Source organism: Brachycentrus maculatus, unplaced genomic scaffold, assembly GCF_059751285.1.
Source record: "Brachycentrus maculatus isolate JH-2025_06_01 unplaced genomic scaffold, ASM5975128v1 h1tg000031l, whole genome shotgun sequence".
NCBI classification, from domain to species: Eukaryota; Metazoa; Arthropoda; class Insecta; order Trichoptera; family Brachycentridae; genus Brachycentrus; species Brachycentrus maculatus.
In genome coordinates this window covers 411,334-435,919 of record NW_028280785.1, presented here as the reverse complement: position 1 = coordinate 435,919, position 24,586 = coordinate 411,334, and the positions used below count along the sequence as shown (strand labels likewise).

The window sequence follows — 24,586 nt, the reverse complement described above, 5'->3', positions numbered from 1 at the left end:
CTCTTTAGACATGGTCTGTGTTAAGCCGAAATACTTACATGTTATTTTTTTTATTATTATTAGATTATATACATTAAATACAATAACAATTTACAGTATAAAGGTAAATTGTTTTTGTAAATAGTGGTATTTTCCAAGTAAAACATAGATTTGAAACTAAAGCAATTATATTATTTTTTAATAAATTATAGATGATCAATTACGAGAATTATGGTGAAAGTTACAAAATATATAAAGTGATCACTCAAACCCATCGCTGGATTTACAGGACTTAGATTTTAAAACAAGTTAAATAGAATAATTTTAGATTTAAAGAAATACATGTACATATGATTACTTTTAAATATTACAATTTGACGCATGCAGTTAGGTAGTCCAAAGTACGCTTATCCCTTTTTAGTGGACGCCCGGTTAACCTGTTAAAACAACCCCTAAATAAATCCGTCTCTACTTAAATCAGCCACTGACAGATCATGAACTCTTTATGTACCAAGACTGCCATATTCCCATCTCAAGAGAAGTCATTCATCTCTATAACAAAATTTATTATTGGAAATCGAGTTAATTACGAAAAAACATTATTATGTTTTATTTTTATTTTCACAAACATGGCACGATCAGGTATGCCAAATACTTGAAAGTGGTCAGGTTAGGAGTCGTAACAATCGGCGGGTATGTATGAGGAGATGCATGAACGTGGAAGAGGCGAAGAATGTTTGCAAGGACACAGTGGTGTGGCGTTCTATTCTCTCTGCCTACCCCTGCGGGGAAGCGGCGTGATGGTTAGTTAGTTAGTTAGTTAGTTTTTTTTTCACACCCGTTTAGATGGTAACAGTTTATTTCTGTGCTTTTAAAACGTATGTTTATCGAACTTAATAAATCGATAACTTTTTTTTATATGAAACCTATGTTGATAAATTTATTGTTATATACTTATAATGTCAATTATCTCACATTCAAAAAAATATTTTTAGTTTAATTAGTTTCTTATTTTTTGTCGTGTATTATTATAATTATTTTTTTCATTTGTATAAGATTAATTAAATTATTTCATTACAATATTTTCATTTAAAATAAAACTATTATATTTAAAATTCATTAGTAACATGACTACTACAAGTGCACTTCTTTTGTGCGCTTCCCGATTTTCTATGAAAACGTATTTAAAACAAAACAATATTCTGCAAGTGCTTGTTCGTTAGGACGCGGTTAGATGCAGCGAATTCTGTTTATTAGTACAAGTTTTGTCTTTTGTTCTTTGCAAATTAATTAAACACACAAGTGCGCATTGTTCTAGCTTTTATAACTGTTTTATGTGCGCCATTTTGAAATTCATTCAATATTGATAATTTTGATCCGAGAAAATTACTTCTCTGGAATAATTCTTCTTCTTCTTCTTCTTCTTCTTCTTCTTCTTCTTCTTCTTCTTCTTCTTCTTCTTCTTCCTCTTCTTGGTGAAGGCCTTGTGGCCTGTTTTTAAGAGGGATTAGCCTCCTGCGATGTCGATTCCCAGCTATCGATCCATCTCTTTGGTGGTCTGCTCAGTCGTCTCCATGGGGTTGGCCGTACAGTACAGTGCGATACATAATTTTTTATTCAATTTAAAAATGCGTTTATACAACTATTACAGCTAATGTGTACATACAAACCATACTTTTTTTTTTAAATAATTACGTAATTGAAAAATTATTACTCTTGTATTGCCTTACATTAATAATAAATGTATTTTCAGATAGTAGAAAATACTATAACTTACATTTTATAATGCTTAAAATGTGCCTTCTCTGTCTGTTTTTGTCTACAAATGCATGATTTACTCACATTACGTAGGGTTTGTTAATTTTTGTTGAGGTATCGATGATTTTGTTTAAACTAAAGAAAATATGGGGTATGCTTTAAGTTAAGGATTAATGTTTTAATTACTAAACATAACTTACGTTATCTTTATATATGTACCACTCTATCTTTGCATACATTCTTCACCTCTTCCACATTCATGAATCTCGTCACATATACCCGCCGATTATTACCTTTTCTGCCTTTATAAACTTATCCGTTCCAAGTCAAAGCAAAATTATTTACTCATATATTTCATCATACATGAATATTCATACAAACACATACGCATATATATAAACATACATACATGTGTAAAACTGATGTGTATGTAATTGTGCTTATTTTTTGTTAATTTATAAAAAATTAAATTTTAAGAGAATTCGCGGCAAAACACATTAAACATGAGTGCGAGTTTCGAATATAAAAGAAGCCGTACATAATTGGTTCACCCTAAAACAACGCCAACGCCCAATGAGACGGTAAGAAACTTATATGGTTTTCCAAAAACTGCGTGACGTCATCAATTACCGGCATAACTTGTTCGAAAGAGTATTTTACCATTTTGCAATTAATTAAAAGTCGAGAACACTTCAGGGAGTTCTCTTTCACTTTATCTCCCCGTTTAATGTTGTTTCGCCGGCAGGACTGCTCGCAAAGTCAACCGCTTCATTAAGATGCCTATCTCATAACGAATCCGGGCAAACTTTTCTGCCTTTTCCCGCCAAATTTTATCCGCCCGTTATTTTCCCGCCATAGTTTGCCAATAAGGAGCAGATGTTCAGTCGTATTAAGTGTTCTTTTGTTTCGCCTTCTCCCGTCGCAATGAGGAAACTTTCTGTTGCTAGAGACGTCATCCTGCGCCTTATGAGCATAAAGCCATTTAATACACGACATCATACCCTGTACGGTATATTAAATCTGTATTTAAAGAAAAAAAATTAAGAAAATTATATTTCTCAGTTGGCATTAACTTTGCGGAATAATATGATGATTCTAACCCTTATCCGCTCCCAATGGTGCATAGGGCACTTCATCGTATTGATGCAGTATTATCTTTATTGTTTCTTACATGAAGGCAAGGTTATCACTCCTGCGCTTTAGGTACTAGTCCAGGGTAATATTAAATAAATATTGAGTGTAAAATCAGTAAAAAAAAATTATCCCCCCTTGGGAATCGAAGCTGGGACCTCCAGCGTCGTAGCTAAATTGAAGAGTTTGTATTTTTACCTGTTGATGAGAACGTTTATAGTTCTGCGGGGATATATATATATATATATATATATATATATATATATATATATATATATATATATATATATATATATATATAGATATATATATATATATATATATATATATATATATATATATATATATATATATATATATGTATATATATATATATATATATATATATATATATATATATATATATATATATATATGTATATATACATATATATATAAATATATATATTAATATAAATATATATATATATATATATATATATATACATATATACTATTCTTAACAACAAATTTGATTAAAACATCGCAAAATTATTATAAAAGATACTAGGATAATTCGCTTTTCCACTTATCCCTACTGGCTGTGTCCGGTGAGCGATAGATCATTACTATTATTATCATTTTCCATCCATCATCGATGTCATACATGCGGAGGATAATGAGCCACTCACATTATGTGGCATCTATCCAGTTGATGAAAAATATTCATAACTGTCACTCGTGTCGCTAATTCGCACAAACCACTTTCAATTTTGACAATCATTCAATTATTCACATGTTAAATGTACAGAAATTGACGCATATTTTTTTCTGACAAAATATGTGTAAATAACCACATAAGTGACATTTTTGCGAACTTGTTGTTTAAAAAAATAAACAACATTATAATAGGGTGTTACGAAATCACAAGTGAATGTTGCACGTGTATAAAGTGATCATTTAACCTGCCTATGACAGGTTATAAGCATTTTATAAACCCAGACTTCCATATTCTTCTCATTATTTATAAATCACATGTTTTTTTATGATTTTCATTATATTGTTACGACTAGTTTGGTAGCTACAGATGCTTCCTTCTACGGGTTTGAATATTAACAGTTTATATAAAAACCCGTAGATGGAAGCATCTGTAGTTTCCTAAAGTAGTCATAACAATATAATACTCAAGTGGTAAAATAAACAAGTGTTGTATTAAAAATTTAATCAGTTTTTACCACAAAGTAAATGCCGAAAAAACAAATAACATAATTTTGTGAAAAAAAAACAATAAATTTTAGTCAAAGTATATATGTTTTTATTAAATAGTATGATCATCACAAGTACCAAATGAATAGGAAACAAATGGCAAACAAGATATGCTTTTTTTTATTATTCAAATTTCATGAATTACCAGAAAAATATTTCAGAAGCTTCCCTTCCATTTTCCTTGTAATATAATCAGGTGAATTTCAAAAACTTAGCCCCTAGGCTCGGATGTATAAGATGTTAAAAAAAAACAATAAGTTTTAGTTAAAATATATATTTCTCAAGCGAAAGCATGACCAATACAAGAAGGAAATGAATAGGAAAAAATCCACATAAATCTACTATGGTATGCAAAAAAAATATAAATTAAAATTGCATGAATTACCGGATAAGTTAAATATTTCAGAAGTTTCCCCGCTATTTTCCTTTTAATATAATCAGGTGAATATCAAAGCTCCTAAGCTCGGATGTATGATATGGCAAAAAAATGATTTCTTTTAGTTGAGATACGTATTTCTCAAACGAAAGCATGACCAATACAAGTAGGAAATAAAACAAGATACTATGCTTTACAAAAAAAGGTAGGTTAAAATTGCATGAATTACCGGAAAAGTTAAATATTTCAAAAGTTTCCCTGCCATTTCCCTTTTAATATAATCAGGTGAATGTCAAACACTTACCCCCGGGCTCGGATGTAGCATTACGTCCCGCCCTCATCCGCCATTTCCTCCAACCGTGAAGCTAACAGAACCTTGCTAATTGGGCATCGTGGCCCAAAAGTTTTGCAGACGATGCTACTTGTTCATTTTACCTGACCAATACGACTACGGACTGACATTCACTATTGCATGTATGTTTAATATATCGCTCTTTATTTTCTCTAGCTTAGTTAAGAACTACAATATTTGAATCATTGCATGTCGTGCTTATCTACATACAATTGTGTGATGCATCATATATTTTTTAAAACATAATATTATAACACAAATTGAAATATGTAACATCGTCATTACATGTCTTTAAAATGAAAACTTATATTATTTAAATATTGATACGAGATGATAAAAATTCGATTTCTTATTTTTACAAAAAAGGTACTACTTTCAGCCACATATATTAAAATTAATACAAAAAATGTGTTTTTAAGTATTCTTTCTCATAATTAATTAAGGGTTCTACTTAGGTAAATATATTTGTGTATGTGTGTGTGTGTGTGTGTGTGTGCGCGTATGTGTGCGTGTGTGTGCGTGGTGTTTATCATTAAATATAAGCATATGAGTACCTGCAAAACGCACATAAACTTGACAAAAATTCCCAACGATGTATTGTAATTTAGTACAAACAATACTACATATATTAAAATAAATTTTGGACTCAAATATTTATTTTATATTACCCTGGACTAGTTCCTGAAGCGCAGGACGGATCACCTTGCCTTCACATAATAAACGTCCAAATCAACATCGAAATAACATCTCACCAATTTGATGCAGCGCCCTATGCACCATTGGGTGCGGATAAAGGACAATGGTAATATTTACTGATCTTTCATTTATTACGTATTAATTATGTTATTTTTTGTATAGATTACAAGTATAAACATATGTAAGCACATATTTTTGTATTAATTTTTTTATTGAATATAATTTTTGAATGAAATATTTACCTCCTTCATTATTTCCTTAATAAATTAAATGAATTAAATGATACCTACTACGCAACTAATTATTCAGTACGTTAGCTCGTAATTTTTGTCGACATGTAGGTATTACTAAAATAGTGAAAAGTTTAATTTTAGGATTTATTTCTATTATCTGAACTGTGTGCTGTTTATTATATTCAAGGGGAATTTTTAATATGATTCCTGTGACACGCATGTTTTTGTTTCTGTTTTATGTTATCAGCATGATTTTATTCACGGGCTAATAAATATAATAATTTCCAGGTTCGCACCTTGTTCGTGAGTGGTCTACCAATGGACGCTAAGCCACGCGAACTTTATCTGCTGTTTCGAGCATATGAGGTCAGTATACTTGTAATTTATGATATTATTAAAATATAAAACAACACCAAATTACTCGAAAGCTCGCAGCTTGATGAGAAAAGTCACGCTCCTAAATATTTTGTCCGCCTTTATTCGTAAAACGTAGTATAAAGTTCATGTTATATTATCAAATACGCCTACAAAAAAATTCTACCAAAATTAATTGAATTAAATTTTTAAACAGTACCAACGTCTTACATAAAAATTGCTGAATAATTGATAGAATGTTTTTATCAATAAATAATTATTTTAATAATGAAACAATTGTAAAATACCACTTATTGAGTTTTATTTCATTGCACACTACTAGTTTTGAAAATTATAGTTGTTTTCATTGACAGGTAATTACAAAAACTCTAGTTTTGAAACTAGTCGTGTGTAATGAAATCAAACTCAATAAGTGTTATTATATAAGTGTTTAATTTTTTAAATAATCAACATGTCATTCTACAAAGTTAATGCCGAATCAATAAATAATATAAATGCATACAATATGAAAAAAAAATATGTGGGTATTGTAATAGTTTATATCCGACTACGCAGCGTAATGATTAGCACGTAGTCTATCGTACTGGAGGTCCCGGGTTCGATTTCCAAGAAGGAGGTTAAAATAAAAACGAATGATTTTTTCCCTGCATTATGTATTTATTATTATCCTGGACTAGTAACTGAAGCGACGGATTGATCACTTTTTCATGCTAGAAACGATCAAGATAATACTGTGTAGTTGTAGTTCCCTATGCACCATTGGACGGAGAAAATGGTTGGAAGAAAAGAAGAATAGATGATACTTAAAGCTTTAAGACTGTATTCTTATTGTCATAACTAAAAATTATATACAATCGTACACAAATTACTTGTATGTATGTATGTTGCTCAATTACAATAGGTATACCATAAAAGGTAATAAAAATGGAAATATGATACTTTTACTGTTGTTTTCATAAGCATGACACATGAGTCATAATATTAAAGTAAATGGAATCTGCATCATTCTTATAAACACTAATAAAACCTTTCATAACTCAAGGAATACCGGGCATTGTAATGTGGCCGCGTCACGGAGGCCCTTAGTGTATATCGGTCTAAAACAGGAGTCGGCAACCAAAGCGGCTTAAAAAATTTGGGTGGCCAATTTTCAATTAACAATAATTTCATATTATTTTTTGACATCTCATCAAAGATGAAGAAGAATATGGAAGTCTGTCTGATTTCAGTGAATCGATTTAAGACAAAACTAATGCAGATACTATGTGGTTTTATGCGCTTGCGCAAATATTTCTCTGAACTCATTGACAATATTGATTCATGCTTTTATACGTTGAACTTAATTAATCATATTATTTTTTGACATCTAATCAAAGATGAAGAAAAATATGGAAGTCTGGGCATTTACGGGGCTTACGACCGTCATAGGCTGGTTTAAGTGATCACTTTACACACGTGTAACATTCACCAATTCTACCCATTATTGACAACCACACTACTCAAATTCTTGGAAGTTCTATATATATGAACCAATTTAGAAACTTTGTTCTTGAATCACTAGAACTTCACTAGAGACATCTATTGGTGAGATGTAAAGAAGCTTTTTTACTATGACGCCTATGAAGCCTATGACGGTCGTAAGCCCCGTAAATGCCCAGACTTCCATATTCTTCTTCATCTTTGATGAGATGTCAAAAAATAATATGAAAATAACTCCTGTAATTGGAGATAATCCAGATTTTGTGAACAAGTATTTGGACACACTCAAAATGTTGTAACAATAATTTAATTGATCGAAAATCGAAAAATAATTCGATGTCATAAAGGTTTGAAAATATTGTTTTTACACCCCTCGGGAATCTGGTATCAGTGACAGTGTATTTTTACTCAGAAAACGAGAATCGTCATGACCCTATGAATAAGCATACCAGTATTTACATTTTTATGATATTTTTGTAATCATTCATCTATAGTATGAATAGGTATCAAACAAGCCTTTTATTGGCATATTGTACATCAAAGTGTTTGAAACTAGTATTTCGAAGGTTATTTTATTTTCAATGTTTACATTTTTAACTAGAGAAAGGTTTTATGAGGGGTCAACGGAACCATACCTCTTTATCCAACCGAACTAACTAACTAACTAACCATCACGCCGCTTCCCCGCAGGGGTAGGCAGAGAGAATCGAACGCCACACCACTCTGTCTTTGCAAACATTCTTTGCCTCTTCTACATTCATGCATCTCCTCATATATACCCGACGATTATTACGACTCCTGACCCGGCCGCTTTCAATTATTTGACATACCTGATTGTGACAAGTTTTCATCGGTCGTCCTCTGCTTCTTTTTCCAACTGCATTCTCCTCATAAATTTGTTTAACCGTTCTTTCTTCACTCACACATATCCAAACCATCTCAACACACCTTTCTTAATTTTATCGATAATGCTTATTTCAGCCTTACATTCTTTCCTTATTTCATCATTCGAACATCTATCAAACATCGTTTTGCCACACATTCGTCTGAGGGATCGCATTTCGACTGCATTCAGTCTGCTTTCATCATTATTTTGCCAACTCCATGCTTCGCTTCCATACATAAGGGTTGGAACCAGAACTCCATTGTGTACTGCCAGTTTAGCTTCCGCTGATAGATTTTTATTTGCTAAAACTGATTTTAGTGCACCATTCACTCTGTTCCCAGCATTCACTCTCCTTTCTGTGTCTTTATCAATCCCTAGAAAACATACTACCCAAATATATGAAATCATCTACCTGTTCCAAAATCAACAGCATTAATCCATAATTAATCAATGAACAGAATTATAAAATTAAAATTAAAAAACGAAAAAAATCTGTAAAAAAATGTCATTTACAATTTGTCAAAGAAAGAGCCACACAAATTTTAAAGAGTCGCATGTTGCCGACACCTGGTCTATACTATAACTACGCGATCTCATTTTACAGCCGAATATATATATATATATATATATATATATATATATATATATATATATATATATATATATATATATATATATATATATATATATATATATATATATATATATATATATATATATATATATATATATATATATATATATTCGCTAGCTTAATAACGCGATAGCCCAAATAAGGGCTTATAATATGACGAAGTATTTTGTATTGGCCTGATTTTTCATCGTAACGACGTGATAAGGGAGCTATAAAAGGCAACTTACTCAAACTATTCCGCCATGAAACGATATTTTTATTGGTTTATCGACATGTTTAAACAAACAAATAAGCACCATTTTTATATTCTCTAAACGTTCGTTATTCGCTTTTGTTTATAATACGTGTTTTGGGAGTATTGCCAGGGCAAACTTATTTTTATTAACCCTCTCAATTCTCGTTTATTCATATAAAGTATATAAATTACGTGGCCATATAGCAGTAGGTACCTGTTTATTGATTGATTAAAATCGCTGAAAACACAATGTGAATTTTTCGCCTTCAACAACATAGCAATAGTAATTCCGCTTTTATTAATACTTACTTATGTAATTGTGAAATACTTTAAATGATTTAATTTTCTTGATATTAGTAATATTATTCGTTAATTTGTATTCATATTTTACTGACATTAGTAATATTATTCGTTTTTCAACAATTTTATCCAGACCAATTTGAGAGTTTAGTTATTTTGTATTCACATTTGCCTGACATCAATAATATTATTCGTTTTTCAAAGCAGTTGACCGGGACCGCTAGAGAGTTTAGCTAATTTGTATTCACATTTTCCTGACATCATTAATAGTATTCGTCTTCTTTTTTTGTTGTCCAAAACCGCTAGAGAGTTGAGTAAATTTGTATTCATATTTTCCTGACACTGAGATAAGCATTATCGATAAACTTAAGAAAGGTGTGTTGAGATGGTTTGGACATGTAGAACGAATGAGTGAGGAAAGAACGGTAAAACAAATTTATGAGGCGAATGTAATTGGGAAAAGAAGCAGAGGAAGACCGAGAAAAACATGGCACGATCAGTTATGCCAAATACTTGAAAGTGGTCAGGTTAGGAGTCGTAACAATCGGCGGGTATGTATGAGGAGATGCATGAACGTGGAAGAGGCGAAGAATGTTTGCAAAGACAGAGTGGTGTGGCGTTCTATTCCCTCTGCCTACCCCTGCGGGGAACCGGCGTGATGGTTAGTTCGTTGGTTAGTTAGTTAGTAGTATTATTCGTTTTTCAACACTTGTGCCCAGGACCGCTAGAGAGTTGAGTTAATTTGTTTTCATATGTTCAGTGTATGGTATGTTTTGTATTGGCAAGCTGACAAACACATATCTGGGGTGAATGTAAAGGCTCCTGCCGAGCGTTTGGAGGTGAATTTGACATTTGAATTTCCCCCATCACGGGCTGGTACGAGCCTTTTACCGAAAAAACCGACAGCCGGCGAGCGGTACTACCATCTTCACCCCATAAAATGATGGGAAACATATTGTAAATTATATACAATGTCTATCCTGAATAATACATTCTTAAAAAGACATTATTTCAAGAGTTTACCGTCCTTAATTTTTACTTAATTGTTTATACCACTTGATTATAATATTTTAACCTCCATGATCTATTCTTTTTCTTAAATATTACATTTATTTATTTTGGAGATTTTCTTGAATTAATTTATTTGTAGTCAAACGAATTGGATAGTTAATATATTCAAATATTTTAATGAGTAAAGCGTTATTTAAATTTTGTTACGCTCGCGTTTTTTTTTTCTTCTTTTATAAACGTTAATTTCGGTTGGAAAACGGGTAATTTTATAACGATAAAAAATAAAATTTTCAACATAGTTTTTCGATTAAATAAATACTGAATGTTGACTTCTAATTTCTACGTAAATCTAATGATTATATTAAACTACTTTGAACGAAATATATTAATTTTTATAAAATATTCATTATAACGATTGAATAAATTAAATATAAATAAAGTACGCAGACTGTTAGTGAATTTATTTGGTGATTACAAATTTTATTTCGGATTTGTCAGCCTCTATAGTGTAGTAGTTACAGCATTTGGCTACCAAGTTCCGGGTTCGATTCCCTAGAGAGTGGTTAAAATAAAGTGTTTTTTCACCCTTATATTAATTTCATATTACCCTGGACTAGTACCTACCTATAGCGTTGGACTGATCATCTTACCTTCATATAATTAATGATCAATTGAATATATATAATGCATCAATTTGATACAATGCCCTATGTACCATTGAGTGCAGAAAGGGGTGAAATAGAAAGAAAATATTTTTATCAGTTATAAATACGTTAACCTTTCCAGAAGTACAAAAATTGATGTCCGACTTTCTCTGGGGAGTGGGTTCTTTTTACATGATTTTTTTTTTATTAAATCTATGGATTATTAAAATAGAAATTGTGTTAAAATAACTTAATAAAAAAACACCTATTCAAAATATTTTTCAATTTTGACAAAATTACACACAAATATCCACAGATGTCATTGTCATACAATTTATATCATACTTACTGACAGACGGACTTCGACGTTCATTAACGTCGATACTCCTTTAAGGAATATTCGCACTGACGTTCATTTACGTCCACTTACGTTACTCCCGAACAGGTTAATATACCTATAGAGATAAATCAAATCAGGATAAATTTTTAATGTATTCAAAATTAATACATGGATGAAAATTGTCCCTTTCCTTAATTTTTTCCTTAATTTCTTCTTTCTTTGAGAACTTTTTAATAATCATTACGTCTTATGAAAATATGTTTTGGGAACGAAAGCCAAGATCTCTTTTTCTAATCCAGCATCTAAAAAATAGTGATTTTGCGAGATTATACTCTCAAAATACTCTCTAAAAATATTTATTTTCTATTGATCTCTCACTTAATAGTTGGTAATAAGTATTGAATAAGTAACAAATTATGCATTAGTCATAAAAAGTTTTAAATAAATATTTTACAATAATAAAGGTCTGCTTAAAAATATTTCATGTTCATTTTTTCAAATGTCTAGAGATGTAATCAAAACATTATATCTCATATATAATCGTTGCTAAACACGCATAAAAGAACTTAAAAGTAAGGAGAATGTTGCGTGACTCTTTATTGCCTTCAAGATAATAAAAAATCTTATAATATGTAGATTTTTATTGTAGTTAAAAAATACCTCTTATGTACAGTAAATTTCTAATCTATGTAGATTATAGAAAAATGAATAAATTTTGTTTTAATGCTTTCATTAACCACTCCGCCAATGTTTTTTTACAGTTACTGTTACATTTTTCGATTTCAGTTCGCTCGCAAATAGTACCCCTTACGGAATATTAAATTTCTAAGTTCTTGAATCTAGAATGAAACTGGGGAGTCCATTATTAATGATATTTTAACATTGTTCGGCGCATTCAAACTACGATTTGTGTCAATCAAATTATAAAAATGACAGGGAAAACGTTAGTGGTTTGTCGTACTGTTTCAACATACATTATTAACTGCCTTATCGATTCGGAAAATTGCGAAAATAATGGCGGGGAAATATCGTGGGATATGTCACATGCCCGTCAATATTCATGACATTTGAAATGGAATAGCAGTCTGGGATAAAGCATAAAACTCCCTTATTGATTTTGCCTGTATAAAATGTATATTTTAACCAGTAGGTAGGTACATACATACATAAATACCAGGGGTGCGTAGTCCCTAAAAACGATGTTCTCATCTTTCTATTTATTACTAAACAAATCAATATAAACAACCCCTACAAATGAATATTTATTCTACAAAGTTTTCCGCGCTAAAATGTTAATATTTTTTTACTACGAACCCATATTTTATCCAAAGTCGGACTCGTAAGTTAGATAATTTATTAGTTTTCGCGACAAATGAATAAAATAAACACGCCTAGCGGCTGATTCCAAAACTTCAACGTTTACAATTACATACATATCGCTCACTCCTTTCAAGAACGTCATAAATCAAAAAACTTAATTTTTCAGGAGAACGTTTTTAAAGTTTTAAAATATAATACATTGTATTAAAAATAAATATCAAGCCAGTTATTGAACTTTTTACTTTGCAACAGATCTTTTTAGGTAAAGCCTGAAGGTTTTTACTCCATTTGTAAAATATTTAGTACATTTAAAAAATAATTAAAGAATACCTTTTCTTCAAAATGCAAAAACCACACTTTCTGCCCTGTAGCCGGTAAATATTAAGTTAAAAATATGCCGCTTTTGCTGGGATATAGTATATTTTATGGACATTCCAAAAACATGCACAACAAAAAATTTACGATTTTTGATATTTGACGTTCTTGAAAGGAGTGAGCGATATATACACATTATACACAATTCAACTCAATGAATCATAATCGAAGACAAAGATTTTACAATATAATATTTTATTTTCCGATGTATCGCAAACAATATAATAATAGGAATTTTGCCGGTCGGCCATTCTTAGAATGATCGGTAATGTAGTCACTTTCAGCGTAGCGTTGTCTCGTATTCAAACCTGTGGAGAGGATTTTTTGGTGCTTATTATTATTCCAATTACTGAAATACAAATTAGTAAAGAATACTTTTTTTCACGAGAAAAATATGCCTTTTTATACACATAATATACTTTATAATATAGCATATTATGTATAGCTCACCTATGCGAATTTTTATTTTCTGTTTGCCACAATTTAATTTTAGCATACTCGTACTTATTCACTAGATTATCCATCGCATTTTGGTTGTTTTTTGCCACACCAAACTTCTCGATATTATTTTACAACGATTTTTATGTTAAAAGCTTTTCTTAAATATTGGTTTAATTTTTCAGGGATATGAAGGATCTCTCCTGAAAGTAACTAGCAAGAATGGAAAAACTGCATCAGTAAGTTTTATTTATTAATTTCATTTTGAACCCCAATTTTTTTGAAAAATTTCTAAACGCTTGGAACTCTGTTGATCAGAATGTTAAATAAAACAAACAGAACGATGTATTAATAAATTAAAAATAAGTACTGTGGACAATCGTCCTGTAATTTACCACCTAAATGATCTCATTTGGAGTTTAAACATTTCTAAACACTTTTCTCGTAGTAATCATAGATTATTTAATTTAACAAAATCCTAAGGTCTAATATTCAGAAAAAGTCATTATTCTTGATATGAAATATGTAATATGGAAGATTAGGGATAGATTCAAAAGTTAATTCTTTGACTTTGCAGTTAAGAAAATATTATTTTTACTTCTATTAAGATTTTTTACATTTATGATAATAATAATAATATTATGGTCATTTTAACTCCTTTAGAGTACTAATCAACAATGGGTTTAAAATGTAAAATTTGTTAGAAATGAAATTTCAGAAGTAAATTTAAACTTATCTAAACTGTAAAGTTCATGTATGTATATTTATCCACAATCGCCCAATAGGGCATCAACAATTCCCATATTTATATCATAATAATTTATTCAACCCGGTTGTAATATCGGTTAAAGAATAAATAATAACTCCTTGTGCCTAAAGATCTATGAGATTAAGTGGTGTCTTGTTTAGAAAATATGGCACGTCGAATAAGAAAAATAAATGAACTATGTGACAAATCTTGATTGATTTAAAATATTGTATCTATTGTATTGTTTTTAGGGATTAGCATTATTATTTTTTTATCTACTATACAAACTCAGTCACTCAATCATTTTTAAGATAAATAAATTGAATATTGTATAAATCCTTGTACATAATAGGCAAGGAGTGTTTTCTTAGGCAACTAATAAATATTATCAAAAAAACAACTCCATGTAGAGTTAAACCGAGTATTTCTTTTCAAATATTTCAAAACACAGAAAATGTTGTTTATAAATTGAGTTTAAGGTATGTTTCTGTAATAATATTTATTTATATATCTATATATTCCAGCCTGTTGGATTTGTAACATTTCACACCAGAGCTGGAGCTGAAGCTGCTAAGCAAGATTTACAGGTTTGTTTCACATTTAATATACATAATTATATTTAATATAATAAACCAAACATATATTCACTATTCATAAACATCTAGCCAAACTTATTAGTAAATCTTAATATGTGTAAAAAAATCTAACGGGCGATACATAGTATTATATTATGAATATATCACTTTATATATCTGATATTTACTTTAATTTACAAAAAGAAGGAAACTCATTTTCTTCACTAAAATAGTGAATTACTAAAAAAAATTTAAATACATTTTTTGTATATTTATATACTATTATTTGAATTTTGAATAAATAGAGTTCACTTTGTATTGGGTGTATTAGGTATTGCTTATCATATTATTATCCGTATTCACAAATCCTGTTAAAATTTCAACTCCGAGTTCTATACCAAAGACATGGATAGGCCGGTCTTCATCTCCTGTATTCTACCCTCATTTAAATCAAATCTGCTATCGCTATTGGTTTTTGATAAACGGGTCTAGAGTGATGGTAATTTACTCAAGAATATGATGAGGGTAGGATACAATGGACGGAGATCAACCTTTCCATTTTTCTTTAGAGTCTACTCTATATAGTAAAAAATTTAAGGAAAATGTGTATACGGGCATAAGTCTTTAAAACTAACACCACGTTTTCAAATGCCAAATGAGCACATTAATATATTATCCAAGAATAATGAAAGTCCAATTTCATTAATCTTAGTTGTCGTCGATATTGAGAAATAATTATTTTTATTATATTATCATCTTACATTGTTTCAGTCTTTAAAATCCTCTTTTAAATATGAATTAAAGTAATATTTTCTCAATATCTATCACTGTATTTTTGTTAATTTATTTCAAGCAGTTGTTTAAATGATTTTCTTTTAAATGGCTTTACAATAATGCCTCCATAGTGTAATGGTTAGCGCATTAACCTACCGTTCTAAAGGTCCTGGGTTCGATTCCCAGAGGGGTAAAAATAAATATCAGTTATTCACTGTAATATTTATTCAATATCATCTGGATTGGTAGTTCAAGCACATATCTGCTGTCCTCATATCGATATAATTAACAATCAAGAAAACTCTGCATCAATATGATGCAGTACAATAAAAGGTTTAAAATATTGCATTTTGAATGCAAACGTGTAACAAATATAAACTATACAAAAATCACAAAGAGTTTCTCAAAATGATAAACATTTATATGCAACTGCTTTGAATAAATAAAAATGTGTCTTCATTCCAGAAAACCCGCTTTCCTATTATATTTAGATGATATATAAAGAGATGTTGTATAATAGCTTGATGGTATCTTTGGCATAAATTAATTATTTCCCTTCTACACACCAAACACACAAATTATTTTCATCAACTTGCAAAAATGCCTACATAATGTACTTAGATATATTTATGATGCAGCTTCATCGCTGTAAAAAGTAACGCTTTAATATGAAAGTACACTACTTAAAAATCATCCATGAATACAAATTGTTTTTTTAAACCTACTGTCATTTCACATTCACCAAATGTTATTATTTGGTTTATTATAAACTATCCGTGTGATATTTTTAGACGCAGTGACCGCTGATATGGTTATAAAGCGCAGTTTGGGAACTTTGCAATCATATCAGCTGCCTCCGCAATAAGATATGTTATACGGGTACATACTACTAACACACCATTACAATATGCCAAAGATACAAAATATATACTGCATGACACGGTTTCTGAGATTTGATTCACTCCCTAGCACCGTGTTTCATCACATTTTAAATATTAAAAATATCAAAGGGTCTACTAGAGATGCAATATGTTCTAACATCTATCCCTATGATCCAAAAATAAATAAGGTAATAAATATAACTATTCTGAATTACTGCGCAACAGTTTATTTAAGAATAAAAAAATATATGAGATTTTTATCGAATTCACTCTCCTTCAATAAGAATAGATAATCCACAGTGTAACTGCACACCCATCAAAATGATACTTTAATATAGGTCCTAAATAAGTTTAATTTATATTCATTCTTGAATATGATCGGATGAAATAATTATTACACCTAAATGAAAGTGTATGTTATAGTTGAATAGTGTTTAAATGGATCAGATTGAATGAAAACAGTGTAAAATATCTGATAACACCTAATTTCAAAATGATATTCGCATATATCCAAATATATTTATGTACTTATGGAAACAAACTTCAATATGATTGGTCAGTAAAATAAAAGTTTATTAGCTTTGATGCGATATCATTCCGAGATTGGGTGCGAAGTTATCTGCCAGTGTCCAGAATATTCCCACGGCCTGTAACCATGTCACCCCAGTAAGCACGCCCCACATTATCATATACCGTTCCGCTCTGGCGGCGGTGGAAATGTTCACAGCAAGGTGTCAGGTTCGATCCCGACATGCCACAAACAATTCGGCTGGAGTTTGCCAAAAGCAACACCAAGGTCAGCAAACCGAAGCCGGCGGTAGCCACGGCCGCGCCGGCCACACATCCCGCCTTGATGCACCCACTCACTGGACGTAAGTACCTCGCCCTACCCTTGCCCTATCTCGCCACGACGGTGACAACAGAAATCTCATGTCTCCAACTTCTCCAAACTGCACCTTACGTGGTTCAAAGCACTGAAAATGTGTTTTGAAGCTACGGTGACCAAAAATGTAACATAATTATATAAAAAACAATAATAATAAAGTAACACACTATCATTTCATGTGACTAAATAAGTCTTATAATATATTGTTTAACAAGTAATACAATATATTCGTATTCTGACATAATGCACCTTGTCATCTACAATTAAACATTTCTTCGGTTGCACCTGTTAAACCCGCTAACAAAACTGATCTAAGCCATAAATGTTTTACGTCGGGTAGTTTCGGTTTGAAAGTTGACCAATGGATTCAACACTGACAACTACATTCACCCCAAATGATTTCTCTTTGACGTCACATGACTAAATGCTGATTAAATTATTACAACTTTTTGACAAAAATGTCTCAGTATACTAGTTTTTTATTATAATGTTGTATGTATTCAAACAGCTCTTCTTTAAATTTTGTATATGTTTGGATACCTTGTTTATATCCAAAACATAAGCCAGATTTCAAATGTATCCCATGTAATATATCAGGGCTGAGATTCCATACAGAAGTCAATGAGTTAACTCCATAGTTGTTATAACTTAGACTTTTTTTTAAAGTCATTCAATTTCCTGACAAAACTCTTCTACAACCAGTTTAAAAATCACAAAGTTGTTAGAAACAAAACTCTACATATAAAGTTATTTATAATACATACATAGTCATAATGTTAACTTCCATATAAAATCAATACCCTTAGTTGTGGTGACGGTGGAGATATGATCGCGAAGCACCTAAATTGTGATTTAGTAAGCATATCAGCAACCACTGTGATAAATATTACATGGGATAATATAATAAATAACCTTCAAAACCTTCGAAGCCACTATTATAAGAAATGGACATGATACTTCTGTTGTCATCAAAAAAATATATCCTTAAAACTCAAATAAATTTGTACTCTTTGCATTTAAGCAAATTGATTTAAAAAGTATAAACATTCCTTTTGGTAAAATAATATTTACAATGTACTCTCCTTGTTAGAAAAAATTACAAGTTAAAACTAAAATAAAATAAAAATTATAAAACGCTGAATCAAGTAAGGAAATATGCAAACCATGATTTTAAGTAATACATCTGTAATTTAGATTTTAATTGATTTATATTATTGAAAATATATTTATTAAATAAATCAAATTGCAACATTTATTATGGTTAGATATGCCGTAGTAACGTTGGTAAAAGTATCGACTATGTATGACCTCTTACAATGTTTCAAGCACATCCTCAAGAATTTGTGCATTTTGTATAGAACCTATTTGCTATGATCACTTACAAACACTGCCGAGTTTTTCAATTCATTTTTATTATAACAAGATTCACACCTTCAAATAAAAACAAAGCTTTCAAGTTGTTTGAAGAGGAAAATCAATATTAAATCTGAATTGAAAAACAAGTCATCACTTTCACAAATAATCAGCTTCGGCTATACTCACTCATATTGTACACACACTAGCTGAAGCCTAACTGTATGTACCTACTTATAACTATATTATTTTTGTATTTTATAAAGGTTAATAAAAAGATAAATAATACAGTAAGTATATTGAAAAATTTCATAAACATCACACATTGATATTTTTTAAACTGAGGAAAACAAGAGTATATTTTTTTTTGAGAACGAACAAAAGATTTTTGAATATCTATTTATTCCTTTTTTGTTGGCACCCTATAATCGAGTCCTACATCAGTCGTTCTAATGAGATATGAGTTTAAAAAATATGAGTCCATTTGTAGTCGAGCGGACTCGAACCTAGAAGCTATGACTCAGAGCCCACGACACTAACTACGGGACCACAATCCAACTTACTGTTAGAACAATGTGTCGTTATATTCATATATATTTATTTGTCAAGCACTTACTATACAAGATAATTATATATAAGTTTACTTCTATTATTTTTTATTTTTATTTTAATAGAAAAATACAATTATAAATAAATATGTGAAAAATGAATTCAGAGATGTTTTTTTTTATATCATGAAAAATCATAATTTCTTCAAGAAATATGTTTTTTAATAACATAAATTAATTTTGTCAAAATTTAGATAGGAAGTAAATCAATCATATAAATTTCTTCAAAAACCAAAATACATATTTATATAACTTTATTTTAAAATTCAGTTCTATCAAATGTCAGTAGATAATTATCTACTCTAAATCAACTAATTAAGTCTCTTAAATCAACCAACTAGTAAATACAATGTTCTGCTGAGAAAGATTTGACAAAAGAATGTTGTGGACAGGCTAACACATTTCGGAAGGGTATTTTTTACACCTGCGAACCGGTGGCGACGGGATTTAATAAAATTATGTACATATAGTTGAGACTTTAGCAAAGAGATTGGTTAAATTCCATCTGGTAATTCCTTATTTTATGCCTTTGAAAGGAAGCCGGCGCAGAAGGTAAAAATACCCTTCCCATCCTTAAGGATCAATCGACCAAACGGGTAGAAATACCTTTCCCGTCCGAAGTGTGTTAAGGGGATATAAAAAACATACATATTTGTCATATTCAATATATTGTAGTCATACAGGAGAAAGTGACCAAGTGCATTTTTTACAAAAACGTGATCATTGACTATTTGATATCTTACAAGCTTAATACTGCCCCGAAAAACATCCCAAGGCGATTTTAAACTTGAAAGTATAATATATTGACTTGGTTAAAATGACTAACTGCATTGATGTTCATTTTGTTGCCAAGCAAAAGTGACTCAAATGGCCCTCCTGAACATTTTACCTTTTGTTAGTTGGTCACTTTCTCCTGTACAACTACGATATATCTCTTCCGGAATGATTTTGTCTTGTTGGTCTCACATTGGTCTCCCAATAATCTAATTGTGTTTGAATAGACGCGTTCATGCCGGCGGAGTTGGGGAGTCCTTTCTTCCCGGGTGCGGCGGAGCTGTGGCCGCACACGCTGTACGCGGGCGGCGACCTGCCGGGGCTGCTGCACGCGGGACAGGTGCACCCCGCCCTGCATCCTCAGCTGCCTCCTGCGCCGCTGCGCTCCTACCTCTGACTAGGCGACCGGCCACACCACCATGTAATCATTAACACCTTATACCAATGACGAAGTATCAAACTATTATAATGTAGATTATCTTTTGGGTCATCCCACAATTAATGCGGGTTTTTTAAAGAACTTTTATTTTTTTGGTAGACTTTTAATGCCTTTTTCTGAAATTCACTGGTCTTTGACAAACTATACTCCTCCAGTACTGATTTGACCTCATAAGGCGTAAAATGCCAAATCTGCTAGTTTGTCACATTCAATAAAACTTTGCAATAATGACCCTTTAAATCGAACTACACTCTTCAAAACTTGCACAAAGAATGAGAACAATGTGAAATTACTACCTGCTTTTATAAAAAATTTATGAAGTTAGTTTATCACCTACGCCTTTGATTTGAAGTTCATGCAATTAAATATACCACGTTACTTATGTGATGACCCAATACAAGCTGCTCAAGAACACGACAAAATAAAATTTTAATATATTGTTGTATGGCGGTATTGTAATCAACCTCAACCTTTGATTAGCATACGGTTATATACTTACCACAAGTAACCGTAAACCCAATTCCGATCTGTACTATATTTTTTGGCGTCTTGCACTTCACCAAAAGTAAGCATATAGAACGCTTATAAGCATCTCATTTTAAGCATTTTCCGCAAACAATGTGTCAATGTAACTGAACAGGATCTGAGAAGAGCTTACTTAGTTTTCCATTATCTTTTTAAACGCATATTTAGATTCTCCATCATTACTGGATAACATTGGATTCAATGTCCCCCAAGGGACTAACAAATCAAATTTATTTCATATTATGAATACTAGTGCTAACACTGGCTTTTTCTCTCACATAAACCAAATTTAAAGTGAATTAAATAATGCATACAAAGATGTAAATATAATGTGTTATTTAATTCAAAATAATAATATTATATGCAATCTTTAAAAGACAAGTAATATCTATTAATTTTTAACACTTTGAGTATATTGAATATAAAACTGACTAAGTATAACAAATTAGTCAGAGAGAATAGAATGCCAGACCACTCTGTATTTGCAAACAATCTTCGTTTCCCCCCCCCCTCATATGCATATCTCCTCATACATATGGTAGGTGCCGATTATTCTGACTCCTGACCTGATGTAAAGATTAAAATAATGATTACTTATATGAAAACTTTGTTTTTGATCGAGTCTTTATGAATTGAATTCATTATTTTTCACACCATTTTAAAAGTGCTATACTGAAATAGAATCAATATATGTATGTATGTATGTATTATCAAACAACGAGTATGTTTACATTGTATAATGCAATTAATTTTGTGTAATATATCCTATTGGTGGGAATTGGCACTTAGAAGCATAGAAGCTCAAGCGACATTTAACAGCAATTTAATCTGAAAATATTATAATATAGTTAGATGAAAACAAAATCAGGTTTAAACCTTCACTGACTTCTCTTATATAATATAAATGCTGGTAGCAAAAAACTAAAAAATAAAAAAAATGTATGACAAAATTAAAATTACCAAAAAAATTATGCTGGAGAAACATAACTGCCAAACTTGAGTATTCTGATTTTATACAAATTGCTTTATTTTCAAGTATCTCAAACAAAAATCATCATATTGACCATAGTCTTAATTACTTCTTATAAATAAATAAAAAAAATTAGAATCATCAATATTTGAATATCAATTTGCTGAGAACCGTTCAACTGTTAAGGTGGGGACTGACCGAAGTCATTTTGACGTAACGTGCCACGTTACAATGCGAGAATTCGTATAGTCAGTACAGCGAGCCGAAATGCTCGCCGTTCATTCCGAATGCTCCATCCAAAGTCGGATGCTCGCCGCGAATGTTAAGTTACGACGAAATGCTCCGGTCAGTCCCCACCTTTAAGATCCTCTCACAAAAACAAACAAACAAAAAAGTTTTTCTCGAATTCGTCCTTTTATTATGACCACTTTAAAAATGTAAGAATACAAATGCATGATGAACTTTATTGAATGGTGTATTTTAAAAAAGTATAGCAGTAGTGAGGACTGTTTTCTTCCTATTCATTGCCAATTCATAGCTTATATATGTAATATAAAGATAAGTAATTAAGTATTTTTGTATAAACTTTTTATAAGTTACCCTGGACTGGCGCCTGATGTTCGCCTTGACATGCCTAGAGAGAATTTATGCATGATATAAATATAGGAAAATTGTAAAAGTTTGTGCACACCATGCCTGTTTTTTTTATGAATGCCTTGTCTAACTTATGCTTTGCTGCAACTTTTGCTCGGATGGAGAGAAGTTACTATACGTAATTCATAAATTGACCATCTCCATAGCGTAGTGGTTAGCGCACTAAGCTACTGCATACCGTTCCCAGGTTCTATTCCCAGAGGAGAATCAAAATGAATGTGCACAGTTGGCCGTCAACTTTTACGAATAATTTGTTCCTGAAAATGTGTGCAAATGTTGAAATGTCCAAATATAGACATAAAAAATTCTAATTGTTGACCTGTTTATGTCATATGAATGAGTTTATGAACACATATGGAACCGAACAAAGCAAATCATTGTAATTAATAAATTTTGATTGATGGTTAATAAAAAAACTTTTTTACTCTCTAGTGTAAAGTTTAGCCCTGATGAAGCTAGACATTTTACAGAGTGAACCGAGGATATGTTCTGTAGTAAAAAGTAGCTACATCCTTGGTGTGTTTGTGTTGCAGCCCCCCTTGTCGGTGGGGTCGTGCCTCCTGCCCGCGCCGGCCCTGGGCTCCCCCGCGGGGGTGGGCCCCCCCATGCCGCCGGTGCCCTCGGCAGCTCCCTGTTCCACTCTCTTCGTGGCCAACTTGGGCCAGTTTGTCTCCGAGCACGAGCTCAAGGAAATATTCAGTAGGTCAGTTGCAAAAATCCACCAGCACTTAACACGGGACCCTGATATTATCTGACATATCATCTGCAATGTGACAAAAAACAGTGAATCTCTTTGATCCAAATATATACTAGAAGCATTAACAAGAAATGAGCTTGCATATGTTTTATTTGTTGGATAACTTTACAAGAAAATCACAATCTCATGTAATTTTAGTAGAATATTATAAAATACCCAATATGATAATGAGATATCTGTTTAGTGGCTAAAAAAGCCGTTTAATATAAATTGAGATTTCCATGGTCACTGTTAATTAAAGAACACTTTTTGCTGTCGTTATTCCTTGTATTATTTGCTCCTACTTCAGGATATTACATTAGGTACTGAAAATATATAAAGCAATATTAAGAGAAAATAATACACGAATTAATTCAAAATACATGTGTTCAATAAATACCAGTTTGATCAATTTTCTCAATCTTTCATTCATTCAGAAACTAATGGCGTTTTTCCGAGTAATGATGGTGTATGTCTTATGCATCCTTTTATTAACATCCAACATGGACCGAAATAAAGATTTCAGTGTGGTGCAAAATATTGACAGAAATGTGTCCAATGTAGAAAAACACTAAAAACAAAAATCAGTTTGACAATAAACAGTCAAAAACTTAATTAGAACAGTAACCAATATGTTCATTTCTAAACCATTGTTTTTATAGGCAATTATTTTTCTTTACCTTAATATGAACTTTTAACAACCTACATAGAAACAAGGGGCGGTAAAAAAATGCATCCATTCACCAATTTCGTTTTTTTTTATAAAAAAAATATTAGCATAAGGCCCTCCATTTTTTCAGTAGGTTCTTATAAAGTACATATGTATACTGGTAAGTTCTTACTTTTTACAATGTGT

The 24,586-nt window shown here is 31.1% G+C and overlaps 1 protein-coding gene across 1 annotated transcript in view; it reads left to right on the top strand.

The window, feature by feature from the left end:
• cpo (RNA-binding protein) overlaps positions 1-23,668 on the top strand; it is a 342,680-nt gene extending 319,012 nt beyond the window's left edge. Inside the window, exons 3-8 of the mRNA XM_088272133.1 lie at positions 6,059-6,136; positions 13,993-14,046; positions 15,080-15,142; positions 17,513-17,657; positions 20,634-20,827; positions 23,528-23,668. Coding sequence (XP_088128259.1) covers positions 6,059-6,136; positions 13,993-14,046; positions 15,080-15,142; positions 17,513-17,657; positions 20,634-20,803 — 510 coding nt within the window. The 3' untranslated portion in view covers positions 20,804-20,827; positions 23,528-23,668. The remainder of the gene's footprint in view (positions 1-6,058; positions 6,137-13,992; positions 14,047-15,079; positions 15,143-17,512; positions 17,658-20,633; positions 20,828-23,527) is intronic.
• Positions 23,669-24,586: the final 918 nt, after the last annotated feature.